At 36.5% G+C, this 27263-nt stretch overlaps 1 protein-coding gene across 2 annotated transcripts in view; it reads right to left on the minus strand.

Annotated features, from left to right (window-relative positions):
• DENND1B (DENN domain containing 1B) overlaps positions 1-27263 on the minus strand; it is a 253203-nt gene that overhangs the window by 43629 nt on the left and 182311 nt on the right. For both annotated transcript variants that reach the window (XM_039484997.1, XM_039484996.1), the window contains 3 exons: positions 26268-26369; positions 15494-15619; positions 5339-5440 (listed from right to left, as the gene is read on the minus strand). In XM_039484997.1, coding sequence (XP_039340931.1) covers positions 5339-5440; positions 15494-15619; positions 26268-26369 — 330 coding nt within the window. The remainder of the gene's footprint in view (positions 1-5338; positions 5441-15493; positions 15620-26267; positions 26370-27263) is intronic.

The following is a 27263-nucleotide window of genomic DNA, read 5'->3' on the forward strand; positions in this document are numbered from 1 at the left end:
TTGTGGGATTTTGTGTGCCACTACCTGTAGCGAACAGGTGATGCCAGCCAATTCATTGGGTTGTGCAGAAGACAAAGCTCCCATGATAAGTCAATTCAAAATTAGGTAACACAATCTAAAAGTATGCTTCAGAGGAAAAAAAACCAATCAAGTAAGAGAAAGAAATCCCTTATAGAAAATCATTTCCACCCTCTGAAGTGACATGGGCGAATGAATGAAAATCCTGGCGTAAATTGTATCTTCAGGGAAGCAGAATTACAGGTACGTAATTTCCGCTTCTCTGTAGATATAATCTGTGAGTATTCTCACTTTTGAGGAGGTGGAAGCTTGAGGAGTGACTCATAAGAAAAAATGGGCAAGGTTGTAACAGCTTCTGCAAAAACTGGAGGAAACAGTTTCATTTCTCATGAAGTTGCTGTCTTGGTGCCCCTTCATAGTGGATATGTATCTGAGTCCAGATAGCAGTCCTTATCACCCTGAACTTCTGCCTGCTCTGACTCAAGCAGCTAGAATTGTGTAGTGAAGTGGGGGCCTGGAGCACCAACAGAACTTCATAAAATATTCACACTGCCTTTGCTGGAGCCGTTAGGGAGGGTTCTAGCACTGAGCTCCTGATGCTCACTGGTCTTGGCTGAGCCAAGCTTTTTCTTTCAAGGGTTTACACTTTGAATGCTCTAGCCAGGTTATTCTGTGCTAGACTTACAGGTGTTTTCCTGGGATGTTCCAAGAGGCTTGAGAAGTGCTCCCTGTGTTTCCTTATCACATAGGGTGATATCTGAATGCAAATCTAACATTTGTACACTAGGGTTGATTTTTAGGCACAGTGCAAAGAGTATGGTTGTCTATAATGAACATAGTTCTGCTGCATGGCTTGAAGCTGCAGAGCAGGGCTCTTTCCTCCTTTGAAGATGGGGTACATAAAAAGAAAAAGTATGCTGGAAACACTAAGTGGCTGCTGATGCAACGAGAAAGGAAAATGTACATTGGAGCCCCAAAACAATAAACACCAACACACTAAAGAAATGCGTCTGAGTGCTCAGGCAAAGATCTCACAATTCAGGCAACTTGCCAAACCAGCTGGATGTTTGTAGAAAGAATGAAAAAGATATAAGCAGTGGGAAGAACTGGAGCAATGCAGAGTGCAGTGAGCAAATATGTTATATAATAGGAATTTATAGTTAACAGTATGTACCCTAGAAAATTTCCATGCTGGTCCAGATATTCCTTATGACTGAGTTATTATTTTCACTGGACACCCATCAAAAATATTTAAGGTCCAAAATACAAAATTCTAGCTGGTGTTTGAAGCTGGGAACAAGCAGTAGCTAAACTTCAGACTTCTAGCATGAGGTTTAACAACACCAATATTATTACATCCTAAGAAAAGGAGAGCCTTCTTAGGACTGGACAAAAAGCCGGGGTATAGATCCCATATATTAATAAGCCATCCCGAAAGGCTGAAGGAAAGCAGTAGTAGCGAAAGGAGTAACACAGCCATCAAATCTAAGGAAATACAAACTCTTGAGCCTGAAGAAAAAAATCAGCAGATCTGACTTATTTATTTAAAATATGACCTCTTCTCAGGCACAAAGCTTTATCTATTGAAAAATTAAATCTCCTCTTAGAACTAAAGAATAAAGCTATCTTGGTTTTAAACACAAAAACTTTTGATCAGGGCTGAGGGATACTCTAAAAATCTAGTCTGCAAATGGGTTATAAAAAAGGGCACCAAATGCCCTCAAGGCTATAAACCCTGTTCCATATAAAAATGCTTTTAGTTAAAATATTGCCATGTCAATGGGGAAGTATAGCAGGAGGAGGGCCAGATTCTACTAAAAATTATATAATGGAGAGGACTTTAATGATTCCTGTTACGAAGGCAGCAGTCCCCTGCTGACACCATGAAAAACAGTCTAGTGTGTCTTTAAAAATAAATTGAATCTGATCTGGGACCACAAACCCTTATATGCATAAATCATAATTGTATTCTTACTGCATAGTGTCACTTCAGGGCATAGTGAAGATGGTTAGATTTCTTTTAAATTTAACCTGAACTCTGAATTTCCAGGATTTATTTATGCTTGATTTGAGGATCATTACAAGACTCCTGTAATGTGTACCCTAATCGAGCTTAATGTATTTTTATCTTGAAAATACCAGTTTTTAAGCAGACAGTCTAATTTCCACCTATGAAATTTTATCCTTGGATTTGAAATCTGTGTTCTTTGTGGCTAATGCATCATCATGAGTAACAAAGAATATGTCAGTCAAAGCCTGCCCTCCGTTACACCAATCCTACCCCATTGACGTCAATAGAGTAGTGCAAATGTGTCTGTGAGTAGAAGTTTGCCCTATAATTGGCGCGTAGTTAACATCTTTGATGATGAAATGATCCAGCTGCCTCTCCAACAAATGCAAGGCCAACAGGAGGAAAAACTAGTAATAAAAAAATGTTTTTGTCACTAAAGTGAAAAGATCTGACTCTGGACATACCCAAGGAGCAGATCTACTGAGTAAGGATGTTAAATTTGTACATGGTCACTTCTTAGAGTCAAAGCAGTCAATACATTAATAATCTAAGAAGCTTTACGAAAAGAAACAAGGCATCTAAACCCAGAATGCTTGCCCTTTTTGGTTTACTTAATTCCAAAGCTTCTTTTTTTACTCCCCCTTCTTCTTTTTCTTTTCCACAAAACAAATATAGGTATGTCTTGAATTTGTTTACAGACTACTAGTTAAATGTCAGCATTTGCGAAGTTATCCACTGCAGTAACACAATGTTCTGATGCACTTTTGATATGAAGTAACTGCAGTATCTGAAAAAAGAACAGGAGTACTTGTGGCACCTTAAAGACTAACAAATTTATTTTAGCATAACACGGCTGCTACTCTGAAACCTGCAGTATCTGAGACACTGTTATGTGCTAAACAAAAGAAATAAATTAATTACAACAAAAGATAGCAGAGGTGTTAGGTGCAACATTACAGTCTATAGCTTCTTCCCTGACCAATCTCAGAGATCTTGAAAAACACACTTCACAACCACTGCTCTCAACAGTGGCCAGGCCATCTTTGATATTAAATTTCTATTATAAAGCTTAATAATTCATATTATTATTCAAATAGCATGTGGGATATAGAATAAGTTTGGTTAAATACATAATAAAGTAAACAACAGACAATGAAGACAAGGGTTTGTCCTGGAAAATAAGGAGCTACAGATAATTTAGGTCAACTATCAGAATAGTCATGTAATGGTTCTTGATTTAGCTATTCCCTGGTGCAAACCCACCATTGAAAGTACTGCATCCATTGCGAAGTGTTGCAGAGTTTGGTGGTAAGAATGGACCTCTGTTGCAAAAACAAAAAAAGAATAAGTGCCAGGGCAGCACTTCTGAAACTGGCAGACAAAGCTTATATGCAGCAAAAAAAATGCAGTTCAAATACCTCCAGGCAGTCCAGCCTAGGTGTCTAGGCTGCTTTCAAGAATTATTTTCTGTTAAAAAGAATGCTCAGTATCAGGAACCAGTAAACTCATGTTAGCCTTTGAAAACACAAACAACCTTGAAAGCAACCCAGTTGTCAGTGGAGAACTGCTGGAGATGAGGCAGCTGGGCTGTGGATTAATTAGAGAAGCAGGAGGAAACACAGCAGATCATAACTAAGGGAAAGGCAACATATTAGCTATTAAAAACATTTAAAATATAATAATTTTAATACAGTCTCATCTTCAAAGGTATATTACTTCCCTTGGCATGAAGAAATATTAGAAAAATAAAAAAATTGTTAAGTGAAATATAAATTACAATTGAACAGCTAGATGTAAACTGACATAGCTCTAATAACTTCAGTGGAACTACTCTAATTTACTCCATCTGAAGATCTGGCCACAATACTCATATCATAATTCAGACTCTTTAGCATGTGCAATAGCTTTCTATTGATAAATATCCCTGATAGCTGAACATATTCAGAAACATGTAACATTGGATCACAGCAATAAAAATAATGATGTTTCCATGTTATGGTACTTTCTGTGCCACAAATCTTAATCTGCTGAACACTTATAAATGTTTAAAATACCTCTTTTAATACTTCCTATAAATGAAACCTTTCCCCTGCACATATAATACAGTAAAATAAAATAAATTGGATTCTAAGAGTTGATCCCTGGAGTACTCTATTATGCCATTATTTTTAAAGTCTGTATTTATGTTACTTATTTGTAGGTATTTCCCTAATTTTGTCCAATTAGAAAAGTGTCTACCTATGACTACTACAAGCTAGCATCCTTGTATTCCATAAATCTCTACCTTAGCTATTAATTTCTGATACAGAAACTTGTCAAATGCTTCTTGAAAATCAAAGTATTCTACATCCAATGAATTTTCCTTATCTATTATGGTAGTATATCTTCAAAGAACTCTAGCAGATTAGTTAAGCATTCACTCCCCTGCCTGAATTCATTCAGGCTAGCTTCAATCAAACCATGTTTTTTCTAGAAGTTTTCCCACTTTATCCCTTAAGATGTTTTCTCAGATTTGCCCACAAACAAAGATAAGCTTACTGGTCTACAAGTTTATGGTTAGTCTCTTGACCCTCTTTCAAACAACTAAATTACATAAGGGAATCGAAGGGAAGACAAAAAGAAAAGCCAGGAGATAATAGCATGAAAAAAGTGTATAATGGATCTTGTTGAAGCCATGTTGTGTTAATACTACAATAGTTATTACTGAGCTGTAAATCCTCCATAGGAACTGTTGTTTTGTACTCAACCAACCTCAATATGGAAGAATTTTCATGAAACTATTAATTTATTTGTTTGGCTGAGGTCTTGATTTTGAAACATTCTGTGTACGCACAGTTAGTGGATTCTACCAATCAAAGAAGCAAGTACAGTTTGGATCCAGTACTTAAAACAGACACAATCTCTGACTAACAAAGTGCTTTCGTCCTCTGTCTCTTGACCAATAGAGCCTGACTATACTGAAGAGGCTGAAAAGTTCAGATTCTAAAGCACGGAGATCCTTGCTTTTTCCTTTTCAAGAGAGTTCTTGATTGGCTCCAGAAGCAAACACAGACAGTCATTTTGAGATAAAAGTGGGGACTGTGTCTGTGCCTGTGTTGAGATACAATAGGATTGGGAAGATTTTTTCCACACTCATTGGAGTTAAACATTTGCCATTCCTCCTCTCTCCTATATTTCCTCTCAAAATGGTCTTCTTGAGAGCTTTCAAACGCTGGCAGGCATGGATACAGAGGCAGAGAGGAGAACATATATATCTGATATCTGTTAGAAGGAAACTGTTAGATCACAAGGTCAATTGGCGTGTCATACCTGTTTAAAAAGTTGAAGATTCACTGCAGTTTCCAGGAACTGTTTGGTAGTACTGGAACGATGCTTCACAAAACTGTCCTCACAGAAAGTGATAGGCTCTCCCTAAATTTAAACAGAGCGAGTTAGAAGGTACTCCTAGCTATAACCAGTATTGGCACATTTAAAATTCTCCTTAATCAATTTTCCCCCTTAAAAGTTAGCACGTACAGTTACTGCCCATCAATCAAAGAGGTATTTATTGAATTCAAAAGGAAAGTAGGCAGAGACAGTGTAACAAAACATTGAAAAGACAAAAATGTAGATATCTTTAAAGTTTTCACCAAAGTACATTTTGATGGTGACAGTGCTCATCTTGAGTTATGAATCTTAACTACTGTACAACATTACTCTGATTTAACTGCACTTAAACCAATGGCAGAAGCAAGCAGAAATTCTGCCTAGACACCAACATGTTATGATTATCACCAGATTATTTGTCTATTTGTTGTGCTAAATATAATATTAATGTGTGTGCAGCTAATTTGATTAAGCAGGAAATAATTAAGAAAACATAACTATTTTCTTTCATCAATTTCACTGTCAAATTAAAGACTCCTCCTGTCTTTTCTGCGAGTCACTACATAGTCATACAACACGTTTAAAAGAGGTCAGATGAATTGTTAATGCAGTAAATTGTGTGGCCTTTGGAAAAGACGGTAAGAATAATATGAAGAATACTGAGTAGACATGTCAAAAACAGAGTGATGAGACAAGGTAAATATATACAGTATTTACTGCAAGCTAATAGATGCTAATCAAAGTAACTGGAAACAGTGTTATCCCTTAATTGCATAAAAGAGTATCTATCTCTACTGTATAGTGACCATATCAAATTACAGGAGGAAGACTCCCCTAAATTATATTATTCTGGTAACTGTTTAATTTCCATAAACTCCACTAGCATAGAGAAGGTTTTAAATATTTTAATACATCAATGTATAGTCTGCATATTATTTCCATGATAATGATTCAGAGAGATATACTGCAGGGAGTATTGTCATGCAGGCAAAGGACCTATCCGTCAAGAACATATGCCTTCATGGTAAAAAATAAAAAAATAAAAATAAAAAAAAAATACACCAGGTTGGAGGAGTTTCTTCCAGATTTAGGAAAGGCAGACAATTTGAGGTCCTGCATAAAAGATTAGACTACACACCTGACTCAGCTAATAGAACATTTTACTACCACAGACTTCTACACATAGTAAAAGCCCAGAATAGGGTAAAAGATACCTCTGGCATTGGGAAGAAAAAGGATCAAAGACATCCCTTATGTGGATCCTTACAATAATGAAACAGAGGAGCCTTTCAGACACAAACTGCAGGCCACTTTGAAGACAAACATATTTATGCCAATGATCACTGCCTCCTCCTGCTCCTACTCCTATTAACTCTGGCAACCTTAGGTGCTGCTTTACACAAATTCTCCTAAATTCTAGTTTAGAATGTAGTTCAATGCTTAAGGATTGAGAGAATGAGTTTCCCTCATGTGATCTGTCAGCACATTACTGAGTTTGTCCAAAAGTATCCTTAAATCATCTTCAAATGATCTTTATGTTATATTTATTTGTAAATGGTAAGGGTATTATCTAAAGAGTTATATTAAAGCCACTGACATGTCATTTTAAAACCCTGTTTTGATATTTTCAAGCGCTCCCTTCCATATTGATTTTTCAAAGACTAGATCTTGGATGCCTTAGGCTCCAGTTCATCAAAGCACATAAGAACATGGTTAAATTCATCCCTGTTCAGCACAGCACTAAAGTACATACTTAATTTTTATAGTACAATCCTCCCTTCTTCCTGGGGTGGACGGAAAGCTGTGGTGCACAATCCCTTTTCAATGCAGTACTTGGTAGCTCACCAGCTATACTGTGTCTCAGGGCAAACAATTTAAGTTGCCTTAGCTGCTAGGCTGTAGTACATATTGGATCTGAATAAGCAATCTACCAAGTATCTTCAAAATGTCACCCTTCCCCCAGGTGTCCCAGATCATCTGCCTCTCTGACCAACTCATCATCAACCAGCCCCCCAATTCCACAGAACCTTTCTTTGTTCAGCAGATTTGTCACAAAAGATCACAACAGCTGAGATAGCAGAAATGCTTAACCTGAATCCTCAGATTTAAATGGCTGCAAACTGGAAGCATGACATCTTTGAGAGAGCATCTCTCATCTGGAACTTACTTCTCCCATTTGTTCAATACTTTGTTCACTGCAAGGTTCACCTCCTTACATAGGCCTTTACCTGAGGAAGTGACCTGTGGCACACTTTTGGGAGTGGAAAGTTGTTGATTCTTTTAGAGACATTGAGTCAGCTTGTAATGATTACTCTTTAATATGTACATGCACCTAGAAATTTCAAAGAGGCATATTTTATAAATAAAAAAAGCATCTAAAGCTCCATGTAGAGAACAGCTATCCCTTCTGGTGCTACCAACATATGCCAGGGAAATACCATAAAACCTCAAACTCAGGACACGACAGGTAAATAACTATGAAAATTATTTTCAAATATTTTGTTTTGAAAATTTAAAGACTAAACTATGCCCCCAACGTGTAAGAGTACTGAAGAGAGGAAGTGAGAACAAATGAATTGTTCCCTTCCAGTGCATCCATATAGGAGAGGCTAGGTCCCAGTATAAGAGGAAGTGTAAATCATTGGTGGAGGAGTGGCTAGTAATACCAAAAGCATTAGCAGCCTAAGAGATGTCGGCTCTGTGGTACTGTCATACCTTTGTGATGTGATGACCTTGTTGGGGAGGATGCTTCATACATATTTTTAAAGCATAGAGAGGGTTGTTCCCCAGCGGGCTTTTTCTAGCATCCAAGGGGACATCATATTTCCAGTAAGCACTGGTCTATCTGCACTCCCTTTGCAGTGCAACTCAGATTCACAAGCAGAAAAACTGCATGTTAAATGTAATTTTATTTAGATCCATAAACAGTTTATACTGAAAAACAAAAGCCTTTAAGAATACATTAATGTATTGTTATTCTCACCTCTTTAAAACAGGCTTGCTTTAAAAGTTTCACCAGTTTGAAAGATTCTACTCAGGAGATCAAACATACAGAATAAGAATTCCTTTAGAACCAGCAGAATTTTTCAAATCAGTGCAATTTTTTTCACTTCTACTTCTGAAACTCCATCTAGCAATTTAACTCACACCACAGAGTTATTTAAGCCCTTATGTCTTGTATTTTATCGGGTAAAATATTTTGATTAACATAAGATTGCATAAAGAATAACCCTGAAATACTGTAATTATAAAAAGATTCTGAAATGCTTTACTACAAAAAGTAGAATGAATTACTAAATATGAATAAAAATATTTATATCAGTTTCCTGATATGAACTACACATTTCTAACAGATTTATTTTTACAAATACTGTTGAATAAATTCAGAAACTTTGAGTTTTGGAGGAATGTTTCACTGATATTTAACTAGCACACAGTCCATTAGCCCTTTTAGTATTGATCTACAATGTACTTTCAAAGCAAGTTCGATCAAAACCCAGTAGGGATTCTATATTGAAAAGTAGACAGCTAATACTCAGACCAAACAATCTATGCCCATACAAGATATCTGTCCTTTTAACAACAGTTGCTATAGAATTTTTTTGCCCTTTTATGGGTTGCCGCACACAGCAGGAATCAGTTTCTCTAAGCTGCATTCACATTTTCATTAAGCTATTTATACAGACTCAGATGTAACATAAATCATTCAGCTAAACCTATATGATTATATTAATATCAAAATCAATCTTGGTTAGCAGAGATAGTGTTGCTTTCCAAATCTAGCAATATTTAACAGCAATAAATACATATTTCAATTATTTCCATGCACAGAAGTAGTTCAGAAATTTCTTATTTAGTTTTCTTTTCCTACCAAAAAGATGCGACACTTGTAGCAGTTGCTCATTATCATTACTATTAAAGTTTATTTAACATATTTAATACAGTTTTGGTATACAGTATACAGCTCTGTGTTGGTTACATTATGAGAACAAGGGGAACTGCAGTCTCCAACTCTGCATTAACCAAACTCTGAGTCTTTAAAAACCATCTCTACTTTTACGTTAAACCATTGCACTTTGTAACAAGAGAGCGTCTAATAGTACCAATATTAGTTTGTTATAGTACTGTATTACGTGAGAGCAATGGATTATTATAGCTTTTACAGGGGAATAACACCAAACTAAACTTTTATGAGCAAGACTATGTTTCTTACTATTATGCTTTACAAATGATATGAACTGTCACCTTTATAGATGTCCTGCCTGTAATGGGATAGTCCCAAGTTTCCACATGATGTGCTGGTGTCTCAGAACTTCTTTCAGTATTCCACTTTTCCATTTCATCAATCATATTTTTTTTAATAACTACAATATTTATGTTCAAGACATAGTTTATTATGAGGAAAATTTGTTCTGTGTTTACTAGAAACAAACAGTCCCATGAAATAAGTGTTTACTGTGAAGAACAGTGTTTGGAATGAACGGGAAAGTTGAATGAGCGCAAACACGAACAAAGCTGTTCTTTTACCCAAAGTGAATATTCCATGTTTCAAGCTAAACTCATTCAGTGCATTAGGGTACTGGGAAAAAATCCACCAAACTGAAAAATATGCTTGTGAGTCAAAAGCAAACAGTAGTAACCCCAACACACAATTAAAAGAGTGTACTTTTGTATGGCTATTTTGTGACCATAAAAATGGTGCCACAAAAGCACTCCAGGTTTTGATTCTGAAAATACAGTCAACTTATTTATATCATTATAAATGTTTTAAAATTATAGAGTGAATTTTCTCATTTGAGTATATCCCTTTAAAATGCCAATGTGAAACATTATATGAAGCCCAATATGAAAGTAGATACAGTCTGTGACTCTTATTTGAGTTTTCATACTGCACCCATCATTATGGTTTCCAGAATGAGAGAGAGTACATTCTCTATACCCATTCAGCACAGGACACATCTCTTCTGAGAATACTCCCAAATAGAGCCAATTAACTGTGATGAGGATTTTTTGTGATATAGAGCCACATTCACTAAGTACTGAACTGAAACCAATTCATTTCATGTAGGTCTTTGATCAGTCATTAGACAACTCTCAGTCACTATTAACCTGGACAAAGTTCAAATTGGTAACCCAGAGATAAAACCATAACAGCACATTAAGAATCCTGTAAATCAGAAGCCTAAAGAAATAATATATGAATTTCACAAACAAATACTGTGTACTGCATTTGTATTTTATACAGCAATTTAGAAGAAGTCAGATTTATCTCCAAGGAAAAATAGCTTCTGGGCATGGTGGGACCTATATTAGTTAAAACAATATGAACAGCAATTGACATTGAATATTATCAGTTGATAATATTAACTTATTATATTAATAATATTACATTAACTGAAATTAACTTGTTTGTACACCAACAGTCAATGCAAACTGCAGATAATATTAACTTATTATATTAATAATATTACATTAACTGAAATTAACTTGTTTGTACACCAACAGTCAATGCAAACTGCAGAAAATCAACACTGAAGACTCCCTCACTCTTATAGCAATGAACAGATGGACAAACCCATTCTGCAATGGCTGCAGCTTCCAAATCAATTTCATATAAATCTCATTTGGACCAAATTACAACAATCTATTATGGAGACAGCAAAAGTAAGAATAACTGTGAAGGTCTGTAGTGGGGAGAACTTCCAGGGAAAGAAGAAGATTGGGTGTCTGAAATGCACTAATAACTCGAGTCCTGCACTGGATTCTACAGATCTTGAAATTTTGCATAGACATTTTGGATACTATTGCAACATGGACTTTCGGGTCAAATAGCAATTATTTTAAATCTAAAATTCTGTAGTTGCCATAGGCCAACCATGGACAAAAGATAGCACATTCACACATTCCTTAAAATTGCTTATCTCAGTTGCTTATCCCTGGTACACCATTTCAATCTTATATGGGTCAACTTAGTTAGTTGTCTTTCATCTAAAGAAAAATGCCTGCCAGTCAGAATACAGTGTGGTTGTAATTATGTCAGTCCCAGGATAGTAGAGAGACAAGGTGGGTAAGGTAATATCTTTTATTGGACCAAATTCTGTTGGTGAGAGAGACAAGCTTTTGAGCCACACAGCAGACCTGAAGAAGAGCTCTGTGTGGCTTGAAAGCTTGTCTCTCTCACCAACAGAATTTGGTCCAATAAAAGATATTCCCTCATTTGCCTTGTCTCTGCTAGTCAGAATGACAGTGAGGGATCAGTACAAAAATGGTCAACAGTAAACAAAAAGAACAGGAGTACTTGTGGCACCTTAGAGACTAACAAATTTATTTGAGCATAAGATTTCATGGGCTACAGCCCACTTCATCGGATGCATAGACTGGAACATACAGCAAGAAGATATTTATATATACAGAGAACATGAAAAGGTGGAAGTAGCCATACCAACTGTAAGAGGCCAATCAATTGAGATGAGCTATCATCAGCAGGAGAAAAAAAACTTTTGAGGTGATAATCGAGATGACCCATAGAAGGTGTGAGGATACTTAACATGGGAAGAGAAACACCTACAAGATCTCTATCAAGCATTCTTAAAACTATAATACCCACCTACTGAACTGAAAAAAACAGATTGACAGAGCCAGAAGAGTACCCAGAAGTCACCTACTACAGGACAGGCCCAACAAAGAAAATAACAGAACGCTATTAGCCATCATCTTCAGCCCCCAACTAAAACCTCTCCAGCGCATCATCAAAGATCTACAACCTATCCTGAAAGATGATCCCTCACTCTCACGGATCTTGAGAGACAGACTAGTCCTCACTTACAGACAGACCCCCAACCCGAAGCAAATACTCACCAGCAACTGCACACCATACAACATAAACACTAACCCAGAAACCTATCCTTGCAACAAAGCCTGATGCCATCTCTGTCCACATATCTATTCAAGTAACACCATCATAGGACCTAATCACATCAGCCACGTCATCGGGGCTCGTTCATCTGCACATCTACCAATGTGATATATGCCATCATGTGCCAGCAATGCCCCTCTGCCATATACATTGGCCAAACCAGACAGTCTCTACGCAAAAGAATAAATGGACACAAATCTGACATCAGGAATCATAACATTCAAAAACCAGTGGGAGAACACTTCAACCTCTCTAATCACTCAGTGACAGACTTGAAGGTGGCAATTTTACAACAAAAAAACTTCAAAAACAGACTCCAAAGAGAGACTGCTGAACTTTAATATGCAAATTCGATACAATTAATGGAATACAATTGAATGGAAACTGGGAATGGTTGGTCCATTACACTAATTGAATCTATTTCCCCATGTTAAGTATCCTCACACCTTCTATGGGTCATCTCGATTATCACTTCAAAAGTTTTTTTTCTTCTGCTGATGATACCTCATCTCAATTGATTGGCCTCTTACATTTGGTATGGCTACTTCCATCTTTTCATGTTCTCTGTATGTATAAATATCTTCTTGCTGTATGTTCCAGTCTATGCATCCGATGAAGCGGGCTGTAGCCCACAAAAGCTTATGCTCAAATAAATTTGTTAGTCTCTAAGGTGCCACAAGTACTCCTGTTCTTTTTGCGGATACAGACTAACACAGCTGCTACTCTGAAACAGTAAACAAGGCAACCTGTAAAAGGGAGTCTTGGGTAACAAGAAGGCACTCATCACTACTTTCTGATATCTCTCATCCCAGAATGAGTGTAATCAGAGATCAACAACAATTCTGTCTGTTATTATCAGGAACCACAGCCTACTCACTTACATCTAGTGATCATCTGAATCAGAGGTTGACAGATTTCAAAGGACAGATCCCTCATGTCTACCATAAAATCACCAACAATTCTGTTAACTAGAGCTGAATCCAGGACATTAGGCAGTCAGAATTTAGACAAAAGTGTCAGAAATATCAGATCATGATTATACTGGAGTTACGAAACCAACATGATCTCACTATCCTTCCCCAAACGGAGATTAGAGACCACTCAGTAATTTGCAAATAAGTCAGTGTTAGAGGAAAGTATTTTAAGTAGGCTGCTTCTCTGAACATCTATTTACAGCTGTGAAAGTGCCACCTTTTGATAGGCATTAACCACATCTGTCAGCAACAGTCTCAGCATTACTCCACTAGCATTAACAAAACAGAAAAGACAAAGATCCATGCTAGCTCCAGTCTACAAAGCACCAACTGAACCTCAGAAACACACATATTCTGAAATTTTGCTAAGACAGACCGGGCTTTCATCCCTTCCTGCCCTATTACCGATATCAAAGTAGGAATGTCACAGGTCATGAGCATGCTGGATTCACCAAACAGCCTGTCAGTGATCAGGGCATGGGCGGTTGTACCGAGTGGTTAGAGCAGGAGTCAGGCTCAGTGCTTAGAGCAGGAGTTGGTAGTCAGGAATTGGAGCCCGTTGTCCAAGACAGAATCAGAGGCCAGATGCCAGAGAAGAGAGTCAGAAATCAGGAACTGAAGCCAAGAATCAGGAGCAGGTTATCTGAAGTGAGGCACGGCAAGCAGAAGGCTGGGGCTATTGGCAGGCACAAGCGCTAACACAGCCACTGGCAAATATTTTGAGCAACTGCTGAATGGCTTCTGCAGCAGGGCTTAAGAGCTGGTCTGCTGCCTCTTCTAACCAACCAGTCAGTGTAGCCAATCAGGCAGCCTACTATAGGCCAGCTGTGGTTGTTAGGTTGCTTGGAGACTGGCTCTGCTGTAGGCCCTGTTTCCTGACAGCCAAACCAAAACCAGTTCCACTAGATGATTCCAAACCTTTGCTAGGAGGTAGTAAAAGATTCTTGGCTTCCACCACATCCCACTTTTGGGGGATTTTAAGTAGAGAAAATGACCAACCTCCAAATTAGCCAGCCCCTTCCCCAACCTTATCAGTTCCTGCAGTCCATCACTAATCCTAAGTGAGCCATACAAGTAGTTTCTTTATTAGAGTTTCATTTTTAGTTTCAATGAATGAGACAAAGGGAAAGTAGTTTTGTCATAACTATAAAGGGAAGGGTAACAGCCCTCCTGTATACAATACTATAAAATCCCTCCTGGCCAGAGGCACCAAAATCCTTTTACCTGTAAAGGATTAAGAAGCTCAGGTAACCTAGCTGACACCTGGCCCAAAGGACCAATAAGGGGACAAGATACTTTCAAATCTTGGTGGGGAGGAGAAAGGCTTTTGTTTGTGATCTTTGTTTTGGTGGTGTCCGCTCTTGGGACTAAGAGGGACCGGACATCAATCCATGTTCTCCAAATCTTTCTGAACAAGTCTCTCATATTTCAAACTTGTAAGTAACAGCCAGGCAAGGTGTGTTAGTTTTATCTTTGTTTTCTCAACTTGTGAATGTTCCCTTTGCTAGAGGGAAGTATCCCTGGTTTGTTGTAACTTTGAAACTAAGGCTAGAGGGGGTTCCCCTGGGCTCTTTGAATCTGATTACTCTGTAAAGTTAGTTTCCATCCTGATTTTACAGAGATGATTTTTACATTTTCTTTTTAATAAAATCCTTCTTTTAAAAACCGGACTGATTTTTCCATTGTCCAAAGACCCAGGGGTTTGGGTCTTTGATCACTTTGTAACCAATTGGTTAGGATATTATTTTCAAGACTCCCCAGGAAAGGGGGTGTAAGGGCTTGGGGGGATATTTTGGGGGAAGAGGAACTCCAAGAGGTCCTTTCCCTGTTTCTTGTAAATCACTTGGTGGTGGCAGAGTACCAGGTTTTAACCTAAGCTGGTAGAAATAAGCTTTCATGCGGGTCCCCACATCTGTACCCTAGAGTTCAGAGGGGGGAAGGAACCCTGACAAGTTTGCTGGCGGGCAAGTACCTACTGTAAAACACAGATCGTTCAGATGCTCAGGGTTCAAAAGTCAAAGAAGCATGTGTACCCAACTTCTAGAATACCAGCTTATTATCAAGTTTAAGATAACGTTTAGGACATTTTGTTTTTTGAAACCCTTAAGATTGTGATAAGACTTAAGTACTTTTCTTGCAGACAGTAAAATAATGAGTTTCTGTTCTTAAGAATAAAGGAAAACAAATTAAAACAATAAAAAGCCTTACAGGTTTGTATCTTAGTGCATCTCTGTAGGATCCAAACAATGCTGCCTGTGTCCTAAGGAAGGCCCTAGCTACTCCATCGCCCGTAGCTGTAGACTGCTTCTTCAGTTTATTTTTCAAGGCTGAGACCTGCATGACAGAGAGGAACAGTTAAATTAACACCTCAGAAATTGGTACAGCAAGGTATGAACCCAATCAGCAGGCAAACCACAGTGTCTACAGGTCAGCCAAAAATTCATCCTCCTCCTCGATAGCTTATCTTTTTAACTGCAAAGAGCACCTGCTGGTCTGTTAATTGAAACGAAAGCGGGGGATGATGGTAAAGTGCTAATGTAAATTGGTTTATGCTCTCTTTTTTTTCCCAAGGCCTCTTGACATAAATAAGCTTTAATTATTTTACAGTAAACTGCTTGTGAGCCACTTTTCTGCAGATTTTTTGCAATCATAACATGTGTCTGCTTGTCTGAGATGAAGCCAGTTGGACATCTTTCATTTATGCTGTGGAGGGTTATTTTTTAAGGGCACTTAGAGCTCACTTACCACTCAATTTTAGATTTTTGTTGCCAACTTATTAGCATGCATCATTTTTCATGCATCATGGGAGCAGTTGCCACTATTGTTTGCTAGTTGGGGAAAGCCTCTATAAATTCAATAGTGCAGAGTCTTTAGGATTGTCCTAAGGAATAAAACATCTGAAGGGGGCGGAGGGGGGTGAAAGGGATGGAAAAGGGAGGGGATAGCACCCTTTTATTAGTGATGAGGCACCTGCATTAAGAAAAAAAACATTAATTCCAGCATCTGATTTCTGAAGATCTACTCTGTTTTATGTGGTAAACAAGTTCTGATGGTACAACTCTGGAAGGGATGAGTAATGTTAGATTAAAAGGCCATTCTTTTGTTAAGGAAGCTTTGGGGCAAGATCATATATTTTGGAATTATTCTGATATTCCTAAAAACAAGAAAGATGTGTGAATGTAGTTAATTAGAACAGTTCTTCTACCCCTGTTTTAAGATGCCAAATACCAGACAGTTGGAAAAAAAAAACAATTGCAATTATTCTGAAGATGTATTTCCATATTAATTTTTATTGCAAAGTTCCTTGCAAAACAATACATAAGTTATCAGACGCTGTACAAAGCAGTATTTATTTTAAGTCAGGTTACTCTTTAAACAGAACATTTAGGCTACTCTTATAAGCACAAAGTATCACCAAAACAGGTTTCATTCTTTTATAAATGTATGCAAAAATGAATATCTTTTTGTTTCTTTATGCAAGCAGTCATGGCTGTTCTTGTAGATGATGATTGTAATTGAAGTGTCACCCTAATTAACAACTAAACTTTGAATAATGCTAATGAGAACTGAACATGGCATCAGAGAAAAGACCAGCTCTACAGGTGATAAACCTTCACAGTAGTGACATTTTCCACTGTAAAGTCACAGTTACTGTGATCTGATCAAAGAGAGAGACCCCCATTGGGTCCAATTATAACTATAGTTTTGAAAAAAAATTATTGAGTTATGATGTTCATAATCTATGCAGAAAGGCCTTTACAGTATAGGTCTTCTCCCCATAGCTGTGATCTTTTCAATTTATATCCAAGCTCCATAGATCCAGATAAAAGTTTAGAGTCTGATTCGGTTAGCCCATGGAGAGCACACACCAATGCTCATTTAAGTTTTTTTACTTACACCTCAAAAGAAAAAAAAAAAGAGTACAATTCACAGTACAAGAAACAGTTACACAGTTCAAGGTTGCAAAAATAAATGCTTGTCATTTCACTTTCTTTGTTCTGTAGTTTATGATTATTTTGAAAGTTATTAAAACTGAAGTTTGTTTAATTCAATGGGAAAAACATTCATAAGTCCTTTTAAAAGGAGAGATGTGTCAGCAATTACAGTTATATTTCACTAATGTTGAAATAAGAGAGCAAGGGTCACTGTAAAGAAACTGGTTTGTCAAAAATGAAAACCAGATTTCCACTTTTTTTTAATCCAGTAGAACATTTCCTAAATGCAAGAGACAGAAGTTTCCCCCCTTTCCTCCTTAAAAAAATAATTTGCATTCATGTAAATTATATATTATAAATAGGGCTGTGAAAAAAAATGTGAAAAAATGTTCATGTGATTCCAAGCCATCTTTGGACAGCAAAATTTTGCATATTGCAATTTAATTTTTTGTATAATGTCATGTCTTGTACATTTTCATACGAAAGCTGATCTTCATCAAATTGAAATTGCACTCTTTAAAACAGAGTATTTTGTTACAAAAATTAGACCAATCTTAGGGGTTTGTTTTTTTGAGCAAAAGCTATAACAGAAAATAAACAAACAATAAAAATCTGGCAGGTTTTCACAAAATGGAAACAAATTACAAAAAGCTCAGACATTTTAAAACATAATTGAAAATATTTCTCACCTACCAAATAATGAATTAGGAGACTTTAGTTTCCAACACAATTATGTCAACTGAATTAATTGGTTTATGGTAAAAATTGTTATTGAGATAGGACCTTTCTAAAAAATGCATGCTATTACATACTGGTGAGAAACATGTAATTTACCTTAATTGAAATCAATGGAACTATGCATGGTTTTAAGATATGCATGTGCTAAAGTGTTTTACTGGATAAGTGCCAGAATGCTGAGCACCTTTCAGGCTCAAGCTGCCATATACAAGAACCAGGAGTGTTTAGTGCTGGCAGTGCACTTGACAACCAGAGAAAATAAGACCTCAAGCCTACTCCCTATACATCAGTCTGCAAAGAAAGGTCAACAAAGGAGGACCTTATACTGCGCCCATCTGAAATAGTGTTGCAGCTCCCCTTCTGTCACATATTCCCCTCATCTCTCTGAGGCATTCTGGGTGTGACCCAGAATCCCTTTGTGGGCTGCCACTTAGGCAACTCCTTCCTCATCCCAATGTAAGATCCAGCTATCCAAACTAGAGGACAACCCTTAATGATGTTCTAACGTAGCTTCTGATGGACCAATACTTATTTTTTGCCCAGAGTCCTAAAGAAGCGTTGCTACAAGAAACAACTGAGACAAATGAAACAAACAGCACCTGACACAGATGTCTACCTCACTGATAAAAAAGGGATAAAGCACACTCTGTTGCTGCATCACCAGCTTCACCACAAGGTTAACCAAGTAAGAAATGGAGCAGAGAGTCCTGTGGCACCTTATAGACTAACAGATGTTTTGGAGCATGAACTTTCGTGGGTGAATACCCACTTCGTCGGATGCATGTATTCACCCATGAAAGCTCATGCTCCAAAACATCTGTTAGTCTATAAGGTGCCACAGGACTCTTTGCTGCTTTTACAGATCCAGACTAACACGGCTACCCCTCTGATACAAGTAAGAAATTAATCTTAAATATGATTATTACTTCTACAGTGCCACAGCTGTGCTCTACAGACATTTAAAAATAACAGACCACTCCCCTGAAGAGCTTACTATCTAAGGCCCCCATCTTGCAAACAGTATAGTTACATGCATAAGCACTTGCACAATCAAGCTCCAAGTTTAAAGATCACTAATGACTAAATTAAGTAACGGCAGTGTCAGAAGAAGGGAGGGCACAGATTATTAAAAAAAAGATGTTGCTTTGGTATGACATACATGGAACTTGATGGCGCTATATTTTTTTTTTATGGATGGATGGGACAGCTAGGGATTACCAATATATGCTGATGAGTCCCCCACCCAACTATCTGTGTAAGCAAGGACACAACACATAGTCATCAGTGACAGACTGAAGAGCAGGGGAAGGTACATTTTCTGTTGAGAGGAGGAGAGACAATGTTGCAGTGAGCACAGGAAAAGGAGCTGGATGGGAAATAAGGCAGCTTGTGGGAAGAGAGGGTGTGTAATGGTAGAGGTGAGGGATGAGAGTGGATGTAAGGATAAAATAAAGCTTGGTGAGGGAGGGACCAGCCTATACGTTCAGTCAATAAGAGAAGTTAAAGATAAGCAATCAAAGCCTTGTGTGATAAGAAGTAAGCTAGTAAGGATACCCAGGGGAGAACTTCACCATCTCATGGGACTATCTGGTATAAATAAGAGCAGCAGAAAGCAGAGAACCACCACCACTGCAGCAACCACAGGGTGTGTCAGCATAAAGGCAAAGGTACTCCCCTATAAAACATGTTAAGAATTCTACATACCCCAATAGACTGCACTATAGCAGTAAGAGTTGTGTTAACAGCTCCCATACAGACTGCTAATTAAGGCAAATCTATCCTTCAAAAGATTATTTTGTAGTTCAAGGGAAGCTCCCTCAAGCTCCCACCTTCCCCAAGAACAGAGAAGGAGTAGCTCCACCAGATCACAATGGACTTTCCACTCTTGGCAATTATGGTTTGCCAGTGGTTCAGGTCTCTCCTACAGATCATATGCAGTGGCAAGAGCTTCTTTAGCAGTGTCCTGACAAGAACTGTGTCACTGGAGTGGTATCGGCACAAGGTTCTCCAAAAAGAGCGTAGCTAAAGAAAGCTTAAGGTAGTTAAAACAAAGGAGAAGCTTGAAAATAAGCCAGACTGAACTAGGATAAATCAGTACTTGTGGAGTGATTCCAGTGTAAACAGAGGAGGGAATAGGTGCTGTGAAATGCTCCTGAATGGATTAATTTCAATTACTTGGCTATGGGGTGGAATCTTGGAGCATGCTAACAGGGAAAGCTGGAAAAATAATTTGCTAGAGGTGAAAAGAACAGGAGTACATGTAGCCCACGAAAGCTTATGCTGAAATATATTTGTTAGTCTCCAAGGTGCCACAAGTACTCCTGTTCTTTTTGTGGATACAAACTAACACGGCTGCTACTCTGAAACCTTGCTAGAGGTGGTAAGCCAAAGAGGGGAAATGTGAGTCACTTAGGGTGACTTGATAGTGGCAATATTATTAACACAAATGCATAAAACAAAAGACTAACAAATTTCAAATGTATGTTTACACAATATCAGTAACAAAACCAAACATGTTATAAGGTTGAAAGTGAATTGTTACGTAGCTTGTATGGCAGTTGGTGCTCAGGAAGCCACAAAAGCTAAAACTGGAATCAAGCAATTCACAGGAGGCAGGCATAACAGTCAAGTTTGCTTCCAGGAGACACTAGTGATCCATTAGGGCAGTCAGAGATGGGGTTCTTAAACTGCACTGAAAGCAAAATGTTTATCTTTATCTTGCCCTGACCAGTCTTGGATCCTCTTGGGAAGGCCACTTCACTGACTGTTAACACTAGCAAGCAAGGGTAAAGCAGAGATGTGGAAAAGTTGGAACTAATAGGATATCATCAAGAGACTGTCGGGGTTTGTGTGTCTGTGTGTGTGTGTGGGGGGGGTGGGTTGTTGGGTCTTTTTGGTTGGTTGGTGCTTTTTACCACATGCTGGGACAATCTGAAACGTAAAATCTAGACATATTAAAGAGATAAGGAAAGAATGTGTCACAACTTTGTATTTCCATGAAGATTTTAAACTTTCAAAAATGCATTTGAATCAGGGTAAACTTTAATTAATTTAAACACATGTGACTTGTACCTTGATTGCTTGACATAATGTGTCAATGAAACACTGTAAAGGTGATTGAAGGCCAAAATCCACCCTTCATAAGAAGAATAAATAAAAATATTTTATGATCAATATATTCACATATTTATATTTAATATTCCAATGAAAACATTATTTGGGGGGATTTTTAATTGAAACATTCCCCTGGGATTCTTGCAACCCACATACTCTGTGCTATGTAGTGCACAAAGGCAAAAAAGTAAAGATGACAAGAAACTGACTAGAAATCAAAGTGAAACTGATTAGTTTCTTTTTATTGCCCAAGTAGAAAAATATAAAAATTGAATGAGTGATGCAAAATAAATTCATAAAATTATTTCAGTTTTCATCATTTAAATTAATAACAACAGTTTAAAATGTTTATTTTTAACCTCACTGTGGACCCAGTCCTGCAGCCCAAATTTACGCAAGTTTTCACAAGTTTACTTTAGAGAATTTACAACTAAACTTTAAAGGAATACTGGATCCAATCCCGTAATATGTAAAATTCCAACCTGCAGGCCAAATTCATTCAAGTGGTCTTTCTGAAATCAGTGGGACTACTCACTTATTCATCTTGATCCTGCAAACACTTATACACTTGCATAGTACCTACTCAAGGTAGCTAAGTAAAGCAAGTGCTCAAATGTTTACAGAATCAAAGTTGGGTGAGTAGTCCCATTGATTTCAGAAACCACCTGCATGAATTTGGCCTGCAGGATTAGAGCTTCACAGACTGTCGGACTAGATCCAGTATTCCTTTAAAGTTTGGTTGTAAATTCTCTAAAATAAACTTGTCACAGGTCTCTTGACACAAATCACATGTTTGTTTGTCTACACACCTAAGCACAAGGTACTCAAATCTCCCAGATGGATATTCAAGATACTATTTCAATATGAGTGGGAGTTGCTTATGTTTCAATCAGGCCACTGGAAGAATAAGACAAGTCACAAACAGTGAGAAAGTGGATTGGCTAAAGAACAGAAATGGAGGGCGGTTTAAAACAAATTTACTTAAACAAAAGGTAACCTCAGAATATGTAGATCATTATTTTAATGAAAGAGTTTCTCTATTCGCAGACTTTGGACATCTCAGCCCTTCAGCATTTAACACTAAATATCCAGTTATTTTTAAATAATGACGGGTATCTGGTTAAATGTAGTATTTCCAAAATCAAATAGGGTTCAAAGAATGCTGTCATTTTTACCTAATATTCTAAATTCTAAACTTATACCAAGGTTCACTGTGATGCCAAATGATTGTAAAAATCTCTGCACCTAAGCAGTTGACGCTCACAATATAGCCTACTTTGCTAGCCATTCTGGATTTCTAATGGATTAATAATTATTTTTATACTACATTTTCCTACTGACACTTCATAAGTAACAAAATTTAAATATGATGACTAATGCAATCAGTTTCACAGTTAGGAACTAATCACAATTTATTTTACAACAGCACTAACTTGTACTTTGAGGAACAACACTCATAGAAACCACTATTCAAAGCAAATATTCAGTTTTCTGAATAAATTAGAGTCTACTTATCAAATATGGAGTGGATTTACAGTGTTGAAACTGGTTTACTTTACGTATCTAAAATGTATTTTTTTGATGAAAAGGACACATATAGGTACTGTTCTGCATTCTAGTGTCTAAGTGCTATACAGACCATCTCTCTTTCAGTTGCTCTATAGTTTTTTAGTACTTGGCACCATTATTTAACAAAATGCAGAAAATATTAAAGAAATCATAATTTTCCACAAATCACATAAATATTTCTCAAAGCACTGACACACAGCAAGACAAGCAGAGGGCCCAATCCTGAGGTCAATGGAACTGCTCGTGGTATTAAACACATGACATCAATCTTGCAAGTCTTTATGAACATGCTTAGCTTTAAGTACATGAGTAGTCCCACTGACAAAGTTAAGCACGTGTGTAAGTCACTGCTGGATTGGGCACAGCATTTATAATTTTGAGATGCTTGTAGTCTCAACCATCACAGAAAACTTATAATATAAGGCCTTACAAGAAGAAAAAATGGTGTTCTAAGGACTATTGTATTAGAAAATTTATTCTTACTGAAATAGCTGCTTATTTTGTTTTTCTTTAAAGAAATGAGACAAATCTATAGTGAAATGATGAAATCTAAAAACAAGTGTTCTTGTCAGAAGACAGGAAGAAGGCTTTTTCCCCCCTTAAGGAAAACAAAGGATTCCTGAAAGTCTTGCATTGATTTATTTTTCCAATTTTAAATACCTTAGGAATAGCGGAACTGCTACTGGCATGGTAGTATTTCTAACAGTCAATAAATCTAGAATATTATGTGTGAATATTGGAATGAAGCCATTAAGAAGATTACAGCATGCAACGCAGCAGAGGGTCCACATGAAAAAAGGACTGGTAATTCAGGACAACTGTGACCACTGACCTTTGAACAGTCAAGCCACTGGTCAATCTGACAAAATAATAGAGTTCACATGCACAGAAAGTTATCTAGCATGTAAGTATAATTTAAATGCTTAAGTGAATGATTTTAAAAGGTCCTTTAAATCTCAGTTAATTATAATGTATTAGACATAATATCAAATAGTAATTTTTTTCAGATTTCATATTATATTTTTTAAGAAATTCATTCACAATAAAAGAAATATTAACATTTTAATAGTCATATTACTAGACTTTGCTAAACTGTTATATGCCTCACCACTGAAAACATATTATCTTCAGGCTTATTGATTAAGAAAGCTGTTATCCAATTTCCTTTTAGACACAAGAGACAGTTTTAGAATATCCTTTGAAAATGTGAAATTTATTATGGTGGCTTGTTAATTTGTCTGAAATCAGTTTTTGGAGGGGGATGGTAAACTTAAAGCTGCCTTTATCCTTTCAGCAGTTTGTTCTGGTTTAACACTCTTAATTGCTATTCCTAATTATATATTTTTTCATCAAAAGGTTTATTACCCTTGTCTATACATTTGTGGGCTTTATTTAAATGTATTTATATGTTTTACATCTGCAAATATATGCTGTGATCTTTTCAATTTGATCTATCATTTTTGTTCTATATTGTTTATAATATATTTGAAATATTTATATCCATATATTAGCAGTTGTAATTGTAATTTCTCTTATGAATGAAAGACAGTTTGCTCTCCCCAGTCATGTTATATGCCAAAATCTGTATACTGTCTGTACCCTTTGTTTAGGATTTTTCACCCACATTTGTATGTGTTTTTAATTAACAAATTAGTTCCACAAGGAAAACTGTTTCACTGCTCAAGTCAGAAAGAGATGGGGAGACTCAAACGAAATATAAAGTAACCTACTAAAACTTGTTTCATCCAAAAAAATATGTTCCAATAAAATCTGGCAAGTGAGACATCTATAAAAACACAGTTTCCCTGTTTTGTTCCATACTGTATATGGAATGTTGTATTTTATAAAAAGTCCATTGTGCACTCTATGTGCCTGGGTAACCCTTATTAACATTAATAGGACTTACACGCATACATCCTGGGGGACAATATACCTCTAAAAGTATGGGAGTTTGTGTTCACTAATTTTTTTTTTAATCCAGCCTGCCTAATCAGAGTATTTTGATAAGCATGTTTAAAAACAAACAGATTTCCTTCTAATGTGTGCACTCTTTTTAAAATTTGAAATCACTGTCACTTACAATACTGGTATATAACAGAAGATAATGCTTAATTCTGAATTTCACATCTAACTATCATGTGACAAAGGATATATACTTTATGGCATACATTCTAACCTCAACGAAATAACATTTTTCACTTGATGCAAAGTCAGCCAGAATTATTGACACAACAATGAATGACCAGTAGTTTTTGACTTAACTTGTTATTCTTATGCAAAATACAATATATTTAAAAGCACTGGAAAATATACCACAATCAGATTAAATATAAACAATATGAAATTCTTTTATTAGAGCTTGGAGAGTGCAGTATTTGACACTTTATCTGGTCAAACTATGCCTTCATTATCTCAAAAAAGTTCAGAATGTAATAATATTAAAATAAACTGTCTCTGACCACTAAAGTAAGCATCAGGATTTTGCTTTCTGTTATATATGTACTCAAATTACCACTGAGATAAAGATAGGACTTATCAGTCACTGTAGTGCCTTAGTTTGGTTAAAATACAGAGTTTAAAAAAAGAATGCAATTTTGGAAACAGGCTACTATTTGATTTCCCTCCTTTCTATAAAATACTTTTTGTTGACACACATTTAAAATAGCATACTACTATTATATCTTGACTATCTAAAACTCGAAATACACACATTGGTATCAAAAGGGTATCCTTTCAGCACTATATTAAGGAAAAGCAAGGTAAGTGTAATGCATTTTTTAGAGTATTTAACATGAAATACAGAATATGTTCCATTATAAGCAGCAGGGGGGAAAAATCTGTGCAAGATCAAAGTCAAGAAAGAACTGGCACTTAATTTATCATCCTTTACAGACAAAAGACAGTTTTCGTCATTTCAAAAGGATCAGATGTCTTTTATGACAAACTGGGTTAGCAGTTTAATTTACAAATAGAATTCTAAGTAAGCAGTCTTTGCTCTGCCAAAGCAAATGACAAAGAATGTAGGTTTTCATTCATGCGACCCTCAGCAGGATAGAAGAGATTAAAATAAAACTGAAATAATTTAGAGAAAACAAATAAATGTTTCAGAAAGTTGAAGATGATCAAAGCCTGAATTTTCTGACCCCAACTGTACAAGCATTTCTTATTATATTGACCAATGCCATCAGATCATTAATTAAAAGGAAAAGCGCTGGCAGGTGGCAGGGAAGCAGAAGCCGATAATTGGCCCCCTTCTTCTTTTTGCCTTCAAAAACTCTCTCGTTCTTTTGCAAGACATGCCACTAGGCAGACAGAAATGCCTACTTTGTAATATAATGATTAAGATGAGATGAAGAGACTCTTGCGTTTAAAGCAGCAATGCCTAATGAATGCAGCTAGCTTTATAATTATGATCCTGCTTTTACAATAAGGAATATGATGTTCCATTCAACATCTCCTCAACTGTCAAAAAAAAGTAAAAATCTTAAATATGGGGCCACAGCTGGTACTTTTTTTCCTTATTCCTTTTATTTCAGTTAGCAAAAGCAGGCAAAAATCACTATTAGTAATTCAAGCTACTAGAAAAGAAAAAAACAACAACAACATGAAATACCCATCAGACTTACCACTTCACTAGGTAGGTTGTTCAGGTCATTAAATGGGTTTTCTAGAGTGTTTGTGTCAACATTTAGCATAACCACATCCTCCAGTGATCTATTTTTTACTCTCTGTTCAGGAAAAAATTCAAGTGGGTATTAGTATTTTAATACATTGTCCACATAAACTACACAATTTTCTATGCTTAATTGAGGATTATATCAATTTACAAACAAACGAAAAGGCAACATTTTCATGTTTTGGATCAAGGATATCATTAGATGAAGTTTTAAAAAGTACTTTCCTCTTCAGTGAACAGCAATAGTGCAAAAACTGCATACACTTTGCAATAGCAGAATGTACTGTATGGAACTTCAAAATTAAAATCTGTAATTTTATTCAGATATTTTTCTGGACAATTTCTGTCCTAAACTTAGATCCATGTAATCCTGCTGCAGGCAATGGGGTTGCACAGATATAACTGAAGGTGCAATTGAACCCTTCATGCTGAAACTGTTTGGATAACTATTAACCAGTTCAAAGAGTTTTAATTTGTTTATTTTGATCTCAATGCTAAAATAATGAGGGGTGAGACTATGAGTGGGCACTTAGAGGACACAGCATTATACTTTAACAATTGGTTTATGATATTTAAGCCTAGTACCTATCTTTATGTGTTTCAAAGTTTTCAAAATCACAAATGAATTATGTAGCCCCAAGAAGTATGAGGATTGTGAAAGTGGCAAAATTGTGTTTAAAAAAAGTACACAATCACCATTTAATTTCAGGGAAATTATAAAAGGTAAAATGAATATACTGTAATCTGTGACATACTATAAGCACCCAGTTTACCTTTTATTTTTAAAGAAAAAAAATCAAGCTTATGATAAGGAAAATATGTGAAGATTTGCCTAATAACCTCTATCACGGGAGCCTAACAAATGATTTGGGTAACCATAATGCTACAGCAGTTTGACGTCTTTTACATCAGCATGTCAGAATAGCATTGTCTGCCAGCCAGCCAA

Source organism: Mauremys reevesii, linkage group 8, assembly GCF_016161935.1.
Source record: "Mauremys reevesii isolate NIE-2019 linkage group 8, ASM1616193v1, whole genome shotgun sequence".
Taxonomy (NCBI): domain Eukaryota; kingdom Metazoa; phylum Chordata; order Testudines; family Geoemydidae; genus Mauremys; species Mauremys reevesii.